The sequence below is a fragment of the Melozone crissalis genome, unplaced genomic scaffold (assembly GCF_028551555.1).
Source record: "Melozone crissalis strain CALT ecotype California unplaced genomic scaffold, PUWL_Pcris_2 ptg000019l_1, whole genome shotgun sequence".
Lineage (NCBI taxonomy): Eukaryota > Metazoa > Chordata > Aves > Passeriformes > Passerellidae > Melozone > Melozone crissalis.
Window position 1 is genome coordinate 5,589,580 of NW_026535797.1, and position 20,566 is coordinate 5,610,145.

Consider the following 20,566-nt stretch of genomic DNA (forward strand, 5'->3'; position numbering starts at 1 on the left):
CATTGCAGCAAAATTTTAAAAATACTTTAAAATATTTATTCGGTCTCTAATATAACAAGGAGATTAACTATTTCACAGACTCACATTAAAGTAACCCATTCTTCACCTATAGGAATTAACAATCTCTAGGCTGATGCACATTCCCACTGATGGCAGCACAATTTCTGGACAGCTGGAAGTCAAACAGCAAATTAAGAATTTCCCTTTGTACCTCCTGTCATGTAGCACACAAGACAGACACAGGTAACACCTGATTGCAAGATTCATGAGTGAAGAAATCTGATGAGCAAATGTGGATTGCAGCACATAAAGCAGTGTACACGTGTTTAAAGGCTCATGACATCATTCCTGAAGAGCATAAAGTGGTGGAGAAATTAGTGAGATAAAAATTAATGAAGATATTGGTGACAGGTGCATTCCATGCACACATCCAGCCTCCAGCACTTGCAGCTACAGCACCCACACTTTAATAAGACAGGGAAATACAGCAAACATTCCCACTGACTGCTGAGGAGTGCCTGGACATTCCCATATTTCAATCCCTTGGCTAAAGCAGGAATTGTTGGCTAAAGCAGCCAACAGCAAAAGTCCTGTCAAGGGAGATGGAAAAGGCAGGAAAGTCCTAGAGACAAACATAGACACTCATTACTTCTCCCAGCTGAGAAGCAGCCAACTGAGTTCAGCTGAAAAGGTGACATAAAGACATAAAAAGCCTGCTGTGATAGACTTAAATATGCTCCCACACTTGTGATGGCAGAATGTGTCATGTATGGTGCCTCTGAATACCATACACAGCCTTTGAAAAATCTATTTAGCAGCTCTATAGCAAATACAAACCCTGTTCTCCTTTCTCAGTAAATTCTAAACAGTATTTTATCCTCTGAATGCTTAAGAAAAACACAGAAAACCCCAGCAGTTCATTTTATCTAAAGAACAGGAATAGTCACTGCCAACTGTGTGCTGTGACACTGCACTCCCCCCTTGCATTCTGCATTACTGCTTTAAAAAAAGAGATATGTTTGTGTTAGCTATTAAGAAACCTTTCAAAATTTCATAACTGCAGCCAGGTTGTGAGAGCCAGAGGGTGCCTCCCAAAAAGGCAGGAGGGGAAGGGGAATGCAGCACTTCTTTAATGTGCATGGTCCTGCAAAGGGAGCCCTGTGCTGCTCCTGAGCCCTGCAGCAGAACCCAAATCTCTGCAGGATCAGAGACACCTCAGGTCAGGAGGGAGCTCAGGGTGCCACCCTGATGGAGCAGAGTCAGCCCTGAGGCTGGAGCAGGGACAGGAACAATCCAAGCTGTCACACAAGCACAATCTCCTAAAGCTGGCCAAAGGACACCAGACCAGGAGAGGAGAGTGACACAAATGCCACTCAGTGATCCCCAGTGCCCAGCAGGGCTGGGGCAGCTCCTTTGTGCATTTGTGGGAACATGCCTTGGAGAACTCCTGCCCTTGCCCCAGCTGCCATGGGCAAAAGGAAGCTGAGGAAAATGACAGATTTCATGTAACAGCAAGAAGACCAATGAACAGATTAAAAAAATCCTTTTGCAAAGGAGAAACTGAAATGCTGCCAAACCCACCAGCAGCACATAAAGATGCCTATCAGTTCATCTGAAAAGATCTACCCTTTCTGTGCTGATTTCCAGCAGGAAAACCCAGCAGTGTCTGAAAGCCAGGGCAATCCAAGCTTTCACAAGGCATCCAGAGTCCTGTAATCTCATCTATTCCCACCTGCAGAAGGCTGGCCACAAAATTTACTTTTAGGAGATTACCAATGTATGTCAACAAACAAAACAGACATTCTAACAAAGGCAACCATCTAGAGCTCCAGTGAATTAATCAGTAGGGTTCTACTGGACCTTAGTATAAGTAAATGCATTTCTGAGCAGATACACCACAGTAAAAAACTGCAAAAGCAAAAATCTCTGCCCAATCTTCCCTGTACCTATATTAACAAATCCTCTTAGCTGTAAACAAGGACTTAAGAGCTTTATACAGACAAGTGAGTTGAGTATCCTTTCATCATTTTTAAAAAGGCACTGAAATGTCATCTTGGTGTACACAGCAAAATTCTTTGTATTACAGCCAGAGCCACAGAACATTGAAAGAAAACAGGAATTCCCCAGCAGATCAAAAGTAAACAGTCAGGAAGTAATTATGCAGATAAAATATGCCCTGAAGTAAAAGCTTCAACAATAACCATAAAAGCAGCACATTATAATAGCCAGCAACACCTAAACAACTGAATCCCTAAATATAGAGAATGTGCTTCTGCAGTCAGGAGGAAAAAAGCAGTTCCACAGATTAGTGACTGCCTGCTCAATGTGTGAGGAATGGTGTGCACTGCAGACCAGGACAGCTGCAGAAAAGTGCACTTTTCAAGTCATCTCTCAGGATATAATGCTCATTTTCAGTGTTTTATGAACTAAGGCAGAGCAGATGGTGACAACTAGTTTGAAGTATTGCATCCAAAGGAAGCTATTACCTCTCATTCCTCACTAAAATGGAAATTTACTCCTCTGTTGTTCCAACACTGTCAGCACAACTCTGCTGTTTTTCTCTAACACTTCCCTAACAATCCAGCATTTACTTTCCCCCAAATGCTTTTGCAGTAACTTTTCATAAACTGTACATGAGTTTATTACAAATGCTGCTTTCTGCAAGGATTTTGATTTTAGCCAAGAAATTCTATGCTACCAATTTCATACTTTTTGTTACTTGAACAACTTCAAAATTGGCTGCATGCAAAAAGAATGCTTTGGGTTGTTGACTGTATGAAATTCAGTTTTATCTCAGTGAGGAGATTTCAGAGCAGCCTGTAGTTTCTATCAAGATTCAGAGGCATGCAAACAAAAAAAAGCTGGGGATAAGGAAGGAAGAACTCCCTGTTTACAGAGTCTGTGGACTCTTGCCAGCAGCATTTAACCTGGATCTTAATTAACCAGCACTGGAACACTCCAAATGAATCCAAGTAAAGACAGGGGTGTGCTTTGACCAAGAACCTGCGGCAGAAATGAATGTGTTAATTGGTAATTGCTGGAACTGGTTAGGAAATCCAGCTTTGGTTATAGTCAGATATACTGGACCACAAACTTAAATTCTATAAAGGAGATACTTAATGCAAGAGATGTGTTTGCCTCTATATGGGAAGATTATGCAAAGACAATTTTAACTGTGCATCTTACCAAGAAAATGAGCAATGATCTGTTGCAGTAACATCTCCACAATACATCCTAAACCCCTTTTCCTTTCATTCCCATTGATACTCTGCATTTTCTTACAAGTTCTTTTGGGATGGGCCAGATAATGGGAAGCAATTCTATTCTTACATTCTGATATTCAACCAATGTTTTATTGTTTGGGTTTGAGTTCCCCCCACACCCAAAAAAATAAAGTATCTGAATGTTTAAGAAAATTCACTTTGGGGAAGAAAAAAATATTGCTTTAAATATATTTGAATCTCAAATATAAGTGTACAATTATCTTCAGAGGTACAACTGGCCCCTCATGTCAAAAATTCTTTGGAGAATTAAAAAATAAACCATATAATATTGGCTTGCTGGTTTCTATGAGACAGCTTCCTTGTCACAGCAGCTTTCCTACAAATTCTCCTGTATGAGGCAAGCAATAAAGCCAGCAAGATTAAGAGTAAATTAAAGCCCATCCCTAGTTACAGCTCATTGGCAAGGGTATTCCAATGCTAAATTACAGACAGCCCACGACTGATTACAGGGACATTTCAAGGTCACCTTAGACAATTCCAGCATTCCTGCAATAAACAAATCCTTCAAGAACACATGAGGATCTATGTCCAAGACATTCAAGTGCCTACAGGATTTGCCACAGCTCCAGAGTGCACTGGTAGCAACTCCAATACTTAAAAAGGCATTTGAAGTTCTTAAGTCTTTTTTTGTGTGCCAAGGATTTTTAAAACCTCTTTTCAACAATAGCTGGTAACAAGGTTTTGAGCAGGACATGCCCAAATTCACCAAATGAGCTTCAAACTAATTTTTCTGATCCTGATAAGCTGGGGGCAGAGGAGAAGAAATCAGAGCAGCAAGTCCTCCTGTTGCAGGTCAGGCATTTCACCCTGCTCCTGCAGCAGAGCTCTCCAGCTGAGCCTGGACAGAACCATCCTGCAATGTTAAATATTTATACAACTTCTGCTGATAAAGTTTCCAGGTGACAAAGATTGATACAAGAATAAGTAATGAAGACAGGTTTCTGTTACAGACTGCTAGATGATTCAGCCTGAGGATAACATCAAGCTACGCTGGAATATAACCAAGTTCATTGAAAAGAGCAGGTTTGAGGAGAGCTGTGTGAGACACCTCAGTCAGCCCTCTCCTTGTCACTGCAGCCTGATGGATGACACTCATCAGGAAATGGCAGCAAATTCCAGGAGCTCTCAAAATAAAAGGATAAATAGCTGGAGGCTATCTTCCTTTAGCCATTTAATAGTAGAAAACAAGACACCACTTATAGGAGAGTTGCATCACTAAATACCAGAGTATCTGCAACAAAAAGGATGAACAGTTTGTGATGGTGGCAGCTGAACAAGGCAGAGACAAAAGGAAACACTTCCACTGACCTAAGCAGCAGCTGAGTGGAATGCCTGGATGAGCTTAATTGATTCAGGAGCTCTATAGGACACATGGAAAGAAGAGATATCAGGCTTATTACCTGATAATCTTAATTTACCTGACAACAGCAAGATGACACCTGTTGAAGTATCACACTCTGGGGAAAGTTTCAACTCAGATTTCATAAGCAGAGGAAGCAGCTCACAATAAACACACATGCAAAGATCTTTAGTTGCCACAACACCCTAAAAAACCTTCCAGAAAGCATTTGAAGTCTCCCTTTTCAAAGGCTTTTATAACTAGACTCCCTAGAGAGAAGGGGGGAAAGCTTTTGTGTACTCAAGGGCCTGGTTTTAAAACACCACACCCCACACAAACACAAAAACATGTGTCAAAACCAACCACTGAGCACTTTCCCACAGCAGAAAAAGGTCATTACTGGAGTTTAGCCATCATTCATCATGGACAGCACATGCTGACCAGCACAGACAACCTGGATGAAGAGAAATGAGATGGCAGAGTCTGAACCACTTCATGGCACCAGATCTGAAAAAGGGTGGCTGAATAAATCTGGAGAATGAGCACAGACAGAAATATCAGGTGAACTCAAAGAAGATGAAGTGATGTGACTAGAAGGAGGACATAACCAGAACTTCATGGAGAGCTGAAGTTCTGAGCTATTACTCCCAGAAACAGGAGCAGGGCTCACAGTATCTATGGAGCCACCCCCAATAACTCCTAGGATTTATGTGCCCTACACTCATGCCAGGGTGTCCCAGTCCCTGCTCTCCATCCCATCATTGCCACCCCGAGCAATCTGTTTCTATTCAAGGCACCACAAACATCTGATCCATTTCAGCACTTAATCCATCCTGCCCTCCTGGAACACACTTGAAACTTTACCTGTATTGATCATATTGCCAGGCACTACTTTAAATGCAGGTGTAGGCACTCACAAAAACAATGGCACACAGCAAGGGTTTGTGACCACCTTTCCTACCTGCCACAGCTCTACTGGCACAGCTATCTTGCTGGACAAAGCTGGTATAAATCAAAATTAATACTTGTTATGGCTACTGGAATTTGCAGCTGATAAAGCAAAAGGAGTAGTGAGTTTATTTTACAGGAAAACATTACTACTATCAGTTAGAGACAAGCTTATCATTAAAATAACAATGAATTCTACACCTGCTTGGGTTTTATAGCTCTGTCATTTAACTGCAAGCAAGTTTAAGTGTTCCTCTTGCTTCCAAAAATTCCTCTACCAAGACAGCAATTATTCTTCAGGTTTTTATATAGCATTGAGAATTCAAGCCTTACACTTTTGTGAAAGTTTCCTTCATTAGTTTTTGCACTGTACCACAGGAGAACAACAGGAATCTCCTTGAAAGGATTATTCCAAAAGATTTAAGAATTTTATAACTCTCACAGGGAGATTCAGACAGAACTTCAAATACAAGTTTCCACTATTTGTGAATGCAGGTCTCCATTTTTCAAGACAGTGCCAAACCACAACACATTCACTGGAGAGCAGAGTGAATTTACATGTGCAGCTGTAACAGAACCACCTTGACAAGTCCATCTGGGGAGTCCAAAGAACCCCACACTGCTCCATTGGGGCTATGCAGTATCACTTGTAATATCCCAGAGCTTCAGCAGTAAACAAATAAAAACCCCATCAGAAGAGAACATACCTGTATGAAGCTGGACTTTCCCAATGACTCCCTCCACCAGGCCCAGACAAATGGGGTTCCAAGCCAAAAGAAGATCAGTGGCTGCAAAAAAAGAACAAAGCTCCTGTTTTTAAACAGCAAACCAAACAGGACAATTAAATTGAACAGTCCCCCTCTCCACTTTCCCCACTTTAGAGGGTAGAAAATGTAAAATAATTCCAGCAATAATGAGATTATGTACATGTCCATTTTTGCTTGCTAGGAAAAAATGACTAAATTTTCAACATAAAGCCCTACCACAGATATTTTCCACATTTTTGAAGGGAGGAAGTAGCTTTAGGCAGCAGTGATTAAATTTAATGGAGGCTTAATTCTTCTCCTATCCACTAAAATTTTTAATGTAAGCAAAATTTTACTGGCTGTAGTGAAACTGAATAGAGGTCACTGAGTTACCAGCACAGCCTCAAAACCCAGCAGATGTTGACTTTCACCCCCAGCTCCCTCCCATTTGTATCCAATTACTATGGCTTTCACATCCTCTTTCTATAAACACACACACACACAGACACTTCCCCTTCTGTGAAAACACTCTCCAAGCTCATGGAATATCAAAGCACACAAAGTCAAGGTTTAGGTTTCTAGTTCTCCAACTCTTAACAAATTCCAAAGAACCACATAGGAAGTAGAAGAGAAAGCAGGAAGAAAATGAGTTTCTAACTGTGGTGCAGTACCTGTTCAAGGATTTGAGAGTGGGGGAAAGAAGGAAATTCCTCATTCAAATCTTTAAAGTGAAAACAAATATACTTCAAAGCAAATATCTGTGTAGGAGAGAAAAATCTCAAAGGAGAAGTTTTTCTATACTATGAAGGACAAGCTTGTTGTTATTTACCAAAACACACTTGTTCCAAGGTAAAAGAGCTTCTCCAGTTTTAACATCCAGACAAACTGAATATCTTAGCTATTGGTGTAAGCAGATGAATATTTGAAAGAACAAACTCACAAAAGAGTGCAAATCATCTACATAAACACTTTATCTACAACACCTTCATTTCTTCTTGTAAATCTGAGATTTGCAGGTGACAACTGACAGTATGATTTTTTTTTTACATAGTCATTTTAGAACACTGAATCCTCCTTAAAACATTTGCAATTGAGGCCTTGATATTCCAATAACACACATTGTTTTCCCAGCTTCCAGCATAACATTTAATAGTAGAAGATTGAGCTAATTTCCTCATTAAATACAAGCATTTCCATGAGCTGCAGCAGAAATGGTTGCAGCCAGGGTAGATCTGGAATAAACTCATTAAATGGGATGGATCACAGGTACCTGGACACAGACAAGCAAGAACTAAAAGCCCACAGCAGCAGAATTTAAAGCAATGTTTGCAGCAGCATGCAGGGCTGCAATTAATATGTGTAATAACCACACTGCTACAGGAATTCTCCTACCCCAGCAGCAGAGACACAATGAGAAATGGCTCTAAACTTTAGGTACAGACAAGCTTTGGAAAAGAAGAGAATGCATTTGGAATCAAACATTTCACTCTGGAATATTTGGAATGGAAACATTCCACTTTCAGAGTTTAAAGGCAGCAAATTCCTATTTCTTCCTTTCCCTGGAGACTTGAGCTGCACAGAACCTCATGGCAGAATAAAATGAGCTTCCTAGGGAGACTGACAGAGCTGAGCATCAGGAAATCAGTGGCAGTGGGTGTGACAGGTTTGATGTGCCCTCAATCCCTGCTGGAGCACCTGAACACATCTTGTATCCTCCTGGCACATTTGTGCTCGTACAAAACGAGCCCGAACAGCCTGAACTCAGTTTCACTCCAAATAATGCACAGGAGAATCTGTGCTGAGGGAGAAACCTGCACTGGCAGCAGAGAGGAATGCAGGCAGCCTTCCTCACTCCCAAACCTTCCACCTTCATTCCCAGTTTTGTCTGAACCCTGGGACTCTTCTACAGCTGCACTGTCTCACACTTCATCTACTCTTTGTAATTAGCCTTAAATTCATACTTCCACCTGCCAGTGGTATCAAGCAGCAAACAAAGCCAGACACAGGAGGAATTTAAAGAACCAAATCACTGAAGGTTTACCATGGCTACCATAAGCTTGGTAATCTAGAACACATTCTGTGTCCTTCTAAAACTCTGATTTCCTGCTGTGATAAAGTATTAGCAAGAAAACCTCACTTGCTATCCAGAGCCTTCCCCTAGGAGTTTACAAACGAGAAAAAAATGAGGAAACAAGATTTTTTTTTAATTAGAGGAATAAGGAAACAAAATTTTAGAACTGCTTGTAAGAGGACATAAGAAAATAGAAGCCTGCTACAGGAATTCTCCTACCCCAGCAGCAGAGACACAATGAGAAATGGCTCTAAACTTTAGGTACAGACAAGCTTTGGAAAAGAAGAGAATGCATTTGGAATCAAACATTTCACTCTGGAATATTTGGAATGGAAATATTCCACTTTCAGAGTTTAAGGGCAGCAAATACAGACCCACCAGCACTGGCTCTCAGGTCAGTGTCATTATCAAGCTACTCATGGTAAAGGCTGACTGCCTGAAGAAAATTTTCCATGGGGAAGGCAGGGCATAGAGGAAAAAGAGACATATTTAGCAATATAAAAGAGGATTACCATGTTTTTCTCAGTGTCCAAGAAAACCCAGATGCAAAGAAGCCTAACAGGAGGAATGCTTGTAAGCTGTAAAAAAACACCACTTGTGGAATCACATTGACTTCCCTTTGGTGACAGCATCCCTAAATTTGGTTTTCTTACACTATTTCTAATAATATTTTATAGGAAAGTATGTGTGACAGCACAGAGGCAAGGCAGTTGTTTTGGGTTTTTTTTTAACTAAATAAAACATATCTGGTTCCAACCTGATTAGAACTTTGTTATTGGTTAGAATTCAGTTTCCTGTGTGACAACCCTATCTCAGCTCAGAGCCAACACCCAACCATGCTGAATAAATATCACTACAGAAAATACCAATATGAACCTCTAGCTCCAATGAGTGCACTCTGGAAATAAGAGATGGATGAACCAAACAAAATAAAGGTTTAAATATAATTTCCGCACTCATCCCCAAAGGTGGGCTTTCATGCTGAGAGCACTCCTGTTCACTCTGTATAGGAAAAAGTTGCCTTCAACTTTTGTCTAACACTAAAACTGAGCAAGACTGTTTCCTTGCAGCCATTCGGTAAAACTGGCAGCAGCAATCTCCAGTCACTATCTTCTATCTTTGAAATTATAACCACTCTATATTTAAAATCATTACATAAGCAAAGATTCAGAGATCCAAAAATGTTAACTGCAAGCCTGCAGGATATAAGTATTGAACTGTATTATATTTTACAGAGTTTAAGAGGCAGCCTAAGATGATACAGTGATACAGGCTACAGAAGGTATCCACATCCTTTTAAAGTCATAAAAATAACCATACAAAACAAAACTGAAAATGTTCAAAGTTTTCAGACAGTATACATGAGACCTGGCCACATCTGACCTGCTGGAAGAACTCATGACAAGTTTGATTCTTTTTTCTTTTTTAAAGAAATGCCTATCAGTAGAATTAACCACCACAAGGCCCTGTCAAAGGAAACTCTGAACCTTCCTTACAGACAAAACAGACAATGTTTTGAGATATAATGTGAAATCAACTCATCAATAGTCACTCTTTGTTTCCCCACACAAACTTCACTTCCTATAAATGTCATACAGTCCTCCTTTAAACCTCACAGAGCCAGGAATAAAGACTTATCAACTTTAAACTGCAAGACAGGGATGCTGAAACAGACTTCTTACAGAACTGTGCTGATGATAAAAGAGCAGTGCCAAAACAGTCATTGTCAATGAAAGCACAAAGTCCAGAAAGAATCACTGTGAGCAGTGAGATGAGTCCCAGGGAAGATCTTCCCTGACTTGAGGAATTCTCTGCTGCCCTCAATGTGTTTAAATCTGAGAGAACTGCCAGTGTTTGACAGGTCTTAACACTGATGGATACACTTGCTCACCAAACTTCCATCCTGGAGTACAAAATTGCTCATTCTTTCTTTCCCTCATCCTATTAAATAAATTCAAGCTCCTGAAACAAATGTTGGGGTTTTGTGCTGATTCCTGTCAGAGATAAATGACCACTGCAACGCATTTACCATTCACAGTGATTGTATCAGCATTCAGTTGCAGCACAACAGAAGTTCTGTCACAAATTCAGAACAAAACCAGCTTTGATGTGATTGACTTCCACTACCACCACCACCCTCAGAGCTCACCAGCAGCACCAGATAAAGTCTCTTTAATTCTTTGTGTTTACACACACATAACCCTGATAAAGGTGATACAAAAGCAACTTGGAAGAGCATCAAAACCCAAAACTGCTTTCTGGCTCTGTCTGCAGTCTACCACCAGCTGAGTTGATCCAAGGTCAGGCACAAACTCTGATTAGAAAAGAAACCACTGCTTTGGGATAAACCACTTGCTCAACACAGAATGGCTGGAGGCAAGGCTGGCAGCTTCCTCTGGAGAAGGCAGAAGAAAAGAAGATTTAATTAGTTATGATTTGAATCCAGCCCATACTGCCTGGTTCAATCCATGGAGTAGCTGTAATTATATTTTCCAACGCTGCAGTAGTTCAGAGGGCACACACACCTCTCATCTCCCTTGTTGGCATTGGGAATGAACCTCAGCTAGAAGTGTCTCCTGACACTGTGTTCAATATAAAACATGCACATCATCACTGGATTTCCTTCAGGTTACACCCAAGCGAATGAACATGGACATTCATGTGGCAGTTCTCAAAAAGTCTTCCTGGAGTCTGGCAGAGCGCTGATTCTCCATCATTTTCACCATTCAACACAAGCCAGAGATATTTATATAGAAAAAATAAAAATAAAAGCAGAATGACTCACTATGTACAGCCAAAATAAATCATGCAGCTCTGCTAATGTAAATTTTAACACCAGTAGTGTTAATTTTCAGGAAGAAGCTTCAATATTTTAAAATAGATTTCAGGGTTGCTTTTTTTTCCTTTAAATTGTGTCTGCCTTAGATCAAGAACAACCGCAAGATTTTATTATTAGCATTATTTGACCTTTATAACCTCCTGTGGCTTCTCAAAAGAAAGTCTGCTTTCAAGTTCCAGTTCATCTTTGAATAGTGCACTGGAATTTTAGCCAGGATTAAGAGATTACAAACTAACTGGCAAGATTGAAGAATATAAAGTTGAACTTCTTTCTCTTGGAGGAAATAAAGTACTACTTATGCAAATAAAACTTAGGCTAATTGAGTTTTCTTTTCAACACAGATTTCTAAAACTGTCTTTAAGCTACTTGCAGAAAGATGAAGCATTAAGACATTGAGCATTACAAGCTCTTCATTGTTATGAAGCGTTCACTTTATTTACTGGCATGTTCTCCTCTAAACTTTAAACAAGTTATCCCTTCAGCTAATCACCTGCTTTATTGGGACACTTCCCTTCAATATCTCAGCATTAAAAGATGAACACAAACAGGCCAAGTACAATTTAGTGACAGATTTAAAGCAGTGAGGATGGCAGCGCACAATAACAAACATTCATAGTGCTGCTGCCAAAGCAGCAAAAAGCAGCTAACAAAAATGAATCCCTACTACTCATCTTGATAAAGAAATACTTCTTTGTATTCTGGTGCAGCCAGAAAATCCCTTGAGTCACCAGGCACTGCTTGGGAAACTGGAAAACATACGGGAAATGTTCAGTTGTCTGGAGAGTGCCCAGGGCTCCATGGAATTGCACAAGGAGCCCCTGTGCTGGAAGGGCAAACAAACTGCAGCCACCAGGGCTGGCTCCCAACACAGCCTGACCCTGTGCAGCACTGGCTTCCAACTCCTTATCAAATGCCACACCAAGGAAAACAAAATTAGCACATAGCCCAAATATGTATGTTTATTTGTCCGGTAGAACACATAAATAATTTACATTGCATGTGTTATAAAACATACAAAAGATAAGAAGCTTTTAATGGGTGAAATGAGCATTATTTTAAAAGTGTTTATTTTTATTAATGGTACAAAGTATTTTCTTCCCACACCCCCAGTGGACTGCCTTGAGCACCCCACTTCAGAGACCCCTGATGGCTAAATACATTCAACAAGCTTTGATGTGCACCTCAACCCTTTGAGATAAGAATCAGCTCCTCACATCCCTTCCACAAACCTGTAAATACCACTCAGAAAATCACCCAGCAGGGACTCTTAAAATGCAAATAAGTGCCAAGCCACTGGAGCTCAGAGGGTTGGTTTTTTGCTTGGTTGGTTTGGCTTTTTTTTAGTTTTTCTTTTTAACTTTAGAGCTTCCTTTTATTCTTCACATTGCTGAACTCTGTTAGCAAACACATTTTCTCAGAAGTAAAACAGAAATGGAAAAAATATCTTTTATCCTTCCAAAAGCAACAAATCTGCACTAATTAATATTATTCCACACCAACACACATTCATTCCCATTTTTAGCTGGTATTTCAACAAAGCTCAAGTTGTTTGAGGATATACCCTTAAAGCTAAGAAAGCAGTAGGTCGTCTGCATTTTTTAAAATCCTATTTACTCTGCAAGAAGGAAACTATCAATCAAGCAGGAGAAAGATTTTATTCAAACCTACTTACAAACCTGACAGCTTAAACACCATGTTCACTCATTCTGAAGACTGTCTATTAAAAGTTTGCTCAGCTACAGCCATACTGAAAGAACAACACAAGAGAGCTATCCTATGCTCAAAAAATTAAAATATAAACATTTGCTGAGCAGAAGGATTTCACAATTATGGAAATTAGTTTGTTTTACTGATCACTGAGCTGACTTATGCTAATGCTCCTTAAGAGCCATGGGAGAATTACAGCTGAGCCAAGTTGAAGCAAGGTAAAGTTTTCCCTCACTGTCACCTGTTCTTCTGATGCCATAATTAAATTTCCTCTCTGATTGTCCAACTCATCAGTCTCAAAGCACAAGAAGAGTTATGGATTGGAAACAACCATTTCTAACACTAAATATGGGAGTTGTACTCAAAAATTTGGCATGTGTTTCAGGAACAGGCAGGATTTCAAGCCACTATCACTCCCCATATTCCTCCCTTTATTTCTATTTTCTTTAAATTGTTGGGGAAAATTTGACTACTCAGATAACAAGCAGCAATATATTATTTAAGTGTTGCTGGAAGGCATGCAAATAAAGGGGAAAACTTGACCATCACCCCATGTGCAAAAATTGCTGTTTTTCCTTAACTGAGAAATAGACAAAGAAAAAACCTGAAAGATAACAATTAATGCCAGACCAGCATATTTGCCATTTACATCTTGCAACCAAGGCTATTTACTTTTAAATTTGGCTCAGAATTTTGTTTTCCAGTTCAAAGGATGTTCAAGGGCCTTGTTTTCAGTGTTTCAGAGACTCAGCAAACACTGCCCCAGGGCTCTATTCAAGTAAGGTTTCTGCCTTAAAAGGAGAAGCTCAGTGTTCAAGTGCTATTTCATTCATTTGGGTTCAGCTTTTCAGGAAAAAAGTCCTCTCCCAGTTTTTATTGAGGAAGATGTTGGGAGCAAGAAAATAAAACTGATGGTTAAGTATTAATATTCCTGTCTACTAAAGCCAAGCTTTAATAAAAAACAGTTTCCAAATTCTTCCTCTAGACACACAACCAGTAATTTCTCCTCTTCTTGATACTCCACTCCCATTACTTTATTTTCTATCCCATTCCAATCTGCAACAGTTGTTTTCAAAGAACACAAGCAGCACATCAAATAAGTGGCTGCTTTGTCCTGCAGTTCAGAGTTTAAATCTTAAAATCACAAAAGTTTTCATGCTTCCTTACACATACACATGAAATATCACCCACACCATTAAACTGTGAAACAACCTAACAAGAAGAGCAGTGTTCTCATGAAAAAACCACAAGCCCTTGGTACAGCTGCAGACCTTTCTTAATTGAAATCAGTGCCCTCTGTTCTAAATATTTTAGCTGCAATTTCCTACTCAATATTTAGTTAATACTAACTGATGAGATCAAAGATGAGTCACTTCTGCCAGCAAAATACAAGAAATCCACTTGAATTAGATTAATTTTAACTCTGGGGGAAGGCAAAAAAAAAAAAAAAAAAAAAAAAGAAGAACCAGCAACACCAGAATATCAAGATATGAGGCATTAGGAGTTTTTCCTGTATTTAAAACCTCAGGTCATTTCAGCATGGACAAGAATTCCAAGAAATTAGCATATCTGAGTTGGGACAAGTTTGGCATTTTCAGAATTCTTCATAGAAGGAAAAGGAGAAAAAAAAAAGAGAGAGGAATACCCTTGTCATATTCAACTCATACTCAACACCTTGTCATATTCAACCTGCTAAGACTACAGGAAAGTAAAGAAACACCTCACCTCAAGGTGTATTTAATTCTCACCAGGCTAGGCTTTAACACACTACTAACCCACTTAAGCCTCAGTTTTAGTTTTACTATGTTCCATAAAAAGAACTGCAGGTGGAACTACAAAGTAGATTTTATTTATAAAAGGTATAAAATCATTTCCCTCTTATAAATATATAGGAGGATCTCGCCTCAGAGTCAGAAACTAAACCAGTGACTAATGTATGCAATATTTAATCACAGGAGGAGACAGCAGCCCAGCCCACTCCCCTGCTCCCCTCTGTTCCATCACAGCAAGGCAAAGGCAGCACCAGGGACCCAAGTGCTGCAGATTTTTTCAGCCTACATTCTGCAGCTAAAGCAGATCAGCTCTGACATCTGGTTTGTCACAGACGCCACAAGGACGTGGCGCTGACAACCCAGAGAGGGGAGGGAACGGAGGAACAGAATGAGCAAGCAAGGGTGAGAAACAGTGCAGTACCACTGCAGCTAAAAAGGTGTCAAAAAACAGCTTGAGGTTCCTTCTGAAGTGACTTGAAATACTAAAGCTCCAGCCTCCTGTGGAATTCATTGCCCAGAATAGACAGGCAGCTTCCAAGACATACTAGTGAAATTCAGGAAGGCACTTTTGTATGAAATAATTCAGCAGCATGACTTCACACCCAGGCTGTCACCCCTCAGAGCCATGTCTAGGGCTGCTCTGCAGAATAAAACTTGGCAATAAATGCTTTGGTGGCAGTGGCATCACTCCTTACACCACTCATGAGCTCAAGGCCTTCACTGGGCACTCCCAGGCTCCCACAAAGGAACTGTTCTTGCTCCTCCAGCCTGCAGCATGAGGAGCAGCTCAGGAATTCTGACAAGTCACCTCTCCATGACTCCTGCAATGCCTTGGAGGAGGAGGAAAGCACACAGCTGGAATATTAGATGGCCTTATGATCTGTGATTCAGAGATGACTTCACACTATCAGACTGAGACACCTCACCTGAAATGTGTCCCCTGCTGCTCTGAAAATTCTGTTTGGCAACACATCCCTCACTGCAAGTATTTACAGTGCATTGCTTCAGTTGCTGACTCACAACCATTTTCAACAGATGAAAATGAATTCTGTGACAATAAATTCCTGAAGTGTTTGTTTGAAACAAACAAATGCCCATCTGCCTCTAGTTTACAGTTCCAGAGGTAAAACACAGCTTAACCCATCTTGCTCTTTCAGGCAGAGGCAATCAAGTCTTTGAGCATGACATCCCCAAAAGCTGAGTTAAATTCCAATCTGTGTATCCCTCAAAATATTTGGTAGATTTTTTTCTCCAGAGCAATGGGAATCAGCACATTTAGAAGAAACAGTTTTAGTAGAACTTATTTGACCTTACTGCCTGGAGTATTATCAAGGCCAGCACAATGATAACAGAAGCTTTACACCATAACACAGTCTCACTCCTTCCATTGCTGTTAAAAAATGGTAAGAAGAATTCAGTGTCTTCAACACTTTTCATCCTTTACACACACATATATATGTACACATATGCAAATATAAGCACAATTTATACAAACATCATCAATAAAAAATATTTCTAATCTGTGTAGAGCTACCAATCAAGAGCAGCCACCCAGAGCATAAACAGAGTAATCCAAGAGTGAAATCCTGACCAAGACCTGATGTAAGGCATTTAAGGCATGGCTGAACAGCTCATGTTTTTTCACTACACTGAAAAATGCACACTCTCAGCAGCCAAATTATTAAAAAAAAAAAAAGGGTCTATGATGCCAAAGTGATTCATGGATTTCCTGCAGGTGACTCATTAGTGCTTTCACTTTAGAGAATAAAAAAACCCAGAAACATCTTGTAAACACAGGCTGACATCCTTCAAACGAGGGCCAACCTCAGACTTTGCTTATGGCAAATATTTACCAAGATTATTTGCCTTTTTTCTTTTTTAATTCAAGCTGTTATCTCCATGATTCAAAGAGGTCAGAAATACAGCTTTCAATATTGGCCAATTTCTGAACATGCCTTTATAGCTGAGGGAGGAGAGTACTTTCAAGCTTAGCTTTAGATTCAGACCTACTCTCTCAAGTCATGATTTGCATGGTTTACCAGTATTCTCTATTTCAACCCATGAATGTGCAAAGATTAATTCAGAGCAGCCTCTGTGAGACAGAATTTTTAAAACCAAGGCCTCTGAAACCAAGCAGAGACACAGAGCTAGATCACAGCCTTTTGACAGATTATTAAACATGTCAATGAACACAAGTTATGACTTTGTTGTTTTTTTTTAACACAGCAGTGACTCATCACACAGAAATTCATTTACTCATTTCCGGGCATGAAATTGGCCTCAATAATAAATGGTCAAATGGAATAAAATTGCAAACTTGAGGATATGAAGTTTTGTCTTAATACAAGAAAGAGCTATTGATCCAAGAAACACTTCCTGTGAGAGAAATGTTTCTTTCTTGGGCTTACTTTCAACCTGCTAAGATATTTTATTTCACAGACCTGGAATCCACTGTCAAGAAGATGATCCACAGAGAGGGCTGGAAAAACCAAGCTGCAAACACATGGAAATGGGAAAGCACTGCTAACAATTGAGAGTTCCAAGCAGGCCAGGGGACTTGAATATCACATTACCTTTAGTTAATCTGCAGGTCACACACAATAGGGATCACATGGAAACTGCCTGAAAATGCAGAGGCAGGCACAGGACAAAACGCTGCTGGAACAGCAGGCTGACAAACTGCTGGGCACTGGCAAAGGCTCCAGGAGGTTAAAGGACACCAAGAAAAAATAAAACCCAGCAATGGCTGCGTGAAAGCAAGGCACTGATGCTTTTAAAAGTTGAGGTTATCAAACATTCATCTCCAGAACTACAGATCGTTAGTTGTTTTAATTACTGTGGGTCAAGGAAGAGCTTTCAGCCCATGCAGATGGCTGTAACCATCACAAACCTCAACCCGAGGGGTTTTCTCCCCTGTGAAAGCACACATTTCACTGAATAGCAGTACTGTCTGCTAGCTTAACACCAATTATTTTATAAGGTCACTTGCAAATCAAAGTATTGCTGGATTAGTGACGTTGATGGACAGGAATTAGTCATGCTAACTTGACATAGATTGCAATTTTATTTAAGAGACATAAACAAACTGCTCTGAGAAGACACAACTCAAGGATGAAAACATAACACAAGAAAGTGCAGTATGAAAAACAGTTCTTTGAAAAAACACAGATAACAACGGTATTTTATCTTTATGTTTAAAGTTTGTCCAGCCTTTCACAGAAGCTCATGAAGTCTACTCTACTTGGATAGCCAGCCTGGTCACATACACATTTAGCCACCTTTTCTGGCATAACACAGATCCCAGTTTTAGAAAGCTGTAAGTAACATCACTGCAGCCTGCCACACGTTTGGTGAAACACACAGCTATCTAGAATTTGTTTCTCATACAAGCAGGGTCAGCGTGGTCCTCTACATCAAAGCTACATATCAGAACCACAGAGAATGACAAAAACTCACAGAACGGTTTGGCTTGGAAGGGACCTTAAAGACCATCTGGTTCCAGCCATGTGCCATGGGCAGGGAGCACACATGGCACAAAGCAAGGGTAGCATTTTATTTTGGAGACACCTTTATCCCTAGGTAGGACAGGATAATCACCATGGTTTCAAAATTCCCTTTTACACAACTCCAGCTCAATTTTTGTTCACGCTGCCTTCCCTTCAGTCTTGTACAGTGCAATTGTCACCCAGCCTGTAATCACTGAAAAATTCAGAAGCACTTTAGAAGCCACAGAATCACAGAACGTCAAAGGGTTGGAATGGACCTTACAGCTGACCCCGCTGTATCCACCTGTTCAGTTTCGGCAAGAGGCCGCCACGGGACCCATCTGCCCACAGACGCAATGCCCGGAGCATCCCTTATGTAAGGCGGACACCGGCCCCTCACGGCCCCAGCGCTGCTCCCCGGGGATCACCGGCTGCCTTCGGCCACCGGCACCGCTCCGGTCACAGCGCGGGGGCAGCGCTGCTTTATCCGCGGGGAAACAACCGCACGGAGAGGCGCGGCAGCCGGGACACCGGGACACCGGGACCTCCCGCGGCCCGGGGGAACCGGGGCTGCTCCTGCAACCTGCGGGGCGATGAGCAGCGCTACCGACCCTCCGGGGACCGGCCCCGCCCGACCCCGGCGCTCGGCCGGCTCCCAGCCCGCCCTTCCCCGCGCAGGCGGCGGGCGCGGCCGCGGGGGTCTCCTCACCGGCTCGCAGCTGCAGGCTGCCGTCCCTCCGGCTGCACCAGAGCGCCCGCTCCCCGCTCTGCAGGATGTAGTGGTCCTTGGCTTGGAACAGCTCCATGCTGGCGCGCCGGGAGCCGCGGGCGGAGAAGGACGGAGGGCGGCACGGGAGGAAGGGGCGCTCCGGGAGCCGCGGGCGGAGAGGGACGGAGGGCGGCACGGGAGGAAGGGGCGCTCCCGCCGCTCCCGCCGCCGCCGCGCGCGGCCCCGGGGCGGAAGGGGGAATGGCCGGCGCGGGGGCGCGCGCTCCCGAGCAGCCGCGCGCGCGCGCACGCGGGCGCTGCCCCGGAGCCGGGGCGCGAGCGGGCGGAGCGGGCGCGAGCTCGGGTTCCGCTCCCGCCGCCGCACGTGACAGCGCCCGGCCCCGCCCCGCGCGCGGCTAAAGGGGCAGAGCAGGGGGCGGGGGCCGAGGGGGCGGGGCCTGAGGTGGAGGCGGGATTTGCGCGACCCTGCCCGGCGGCCCCCGGAGGTCGTTCAGTCCTTTTCCCTCAGCTGCTTCCCCTCAGTTCGAGTCCCCTCAGCTCGGCTCCCTTAGATCAGCTCTCGTCAGCCCGCTCCCCTTAGATCAGCTCCCCTCAGCCCGGCTCCGCTCAGCTCCTTCCCTCAGCCCGGCTCCCCTCAGATCAGCTCCCCTTAGCTCGCTCGCCTCATACCCGCTCCCTCAGCCCCTTTCCCTGCATTCACTCTCCCCTCAGCCCCCTCATCCCCGCTCCCCTCAGTCCGGATCTTCTCATCCCCTCTCCCCTCAGTCCCGCTCCCCTCAGCCCTCAGAAGGTGATACACGGTATAACTCGTGGTGAAAGGAAATCTCAGGACCACAGCATAGGGCTCAGCGTTAAGTATTTATCCAGAAGGCGGCATCTGATGAAAAGGCAAATCGTTCCCTCTGTCTCTCCTGCAGGCAGCACTGGAAAATGTGCCTGCAAACTGCTACAGACCCTTCCCAGCCTTACTGAGGGCTTGTCCACAAGCTTCCAGAGCTTTGGTTTGATCACAAAAGCTGAAGTCCCACTTGCTGTGAAATTGAGGAAGAGATGGACACAGACAGAAAGCATCCTGTCCTGCATACAGCCAGGGCAGTGATGGAGCAGCTCTGGTGGGCACCTGGCATCCCAGTGAAGCTGGGTTCTTCGATGCACAAATTAAAACATTTACCCATTATTGTTAAACCACCTACAGTAGGAGAAAAACACTACTTTCAAACCACTCTTTGAAAGGATGGGTTTCTCTCATACTACATTTCTCCATTGATATATATTAGTGATGCTACAAAACACTAAGTGACTAAAGGACATTAAGAAATGAGAAATCTCATTATTAAATGTGAGCATTCAAGAGCCAGGGAAGAGCTTGATTTTGGGAGGTACTGAAGAGCCAGTCTAAAAATGCATTTAAATGCAGACATGACTTTAGATGTATAATTTAAATAGCTTTAACTGAACATTAACATCTTTTAAGAGAAGCATGCACTACACAACTTTTCTGCTTTGGGACTAGAAACTGAGCTTCTCAGTGGGTGCAAGCATCATTTTTGCTCCCATGTCTTTAGTCTGCACTATCATTCACTAAATATTTTTCCCTTGCAATATCATCTCTATTCTGCTTGCGTTTCCCAAGCAGTTCAGTGCTG

The 20,566-nt window shown here is 42.3% G+C and overlaps 1 protein-coding gene across 1 annotated transcript in view; it reads right to left on the reverse strand.

Moving 5' to 3' along the window:
- INPP5F (inositol polyphosphate-5-phosphatase F) overlaps positions 1-19,108 on the reverse strand; it is a 38,633-nt gene extending 19,525 nt beyond the window's left edge. Inside the window, exons 1-3 of the mRNA XM_054277145.1 lie at positions 19,072-19,108; positions 18,901-19,000; positions 6,279-6,359 (exon numbers count right to left, since the gene is read on the reverse strand). Coding sequence (XP_054133120.1) covers positions 6,279-6,359; positions 18,901-18,997 — 178 coding nt within the window. The 5' untranslated portion in view covers positions 18,998-19,000; positions 19,072-19,108. The remainder of the gene's footprint in view (positions 1-6,278; positions 6,360-18,900; positions 19,001-19,071) is intronic.
- Positions 19,109-20,566: the final 1,458 nt, after the last annotated feature.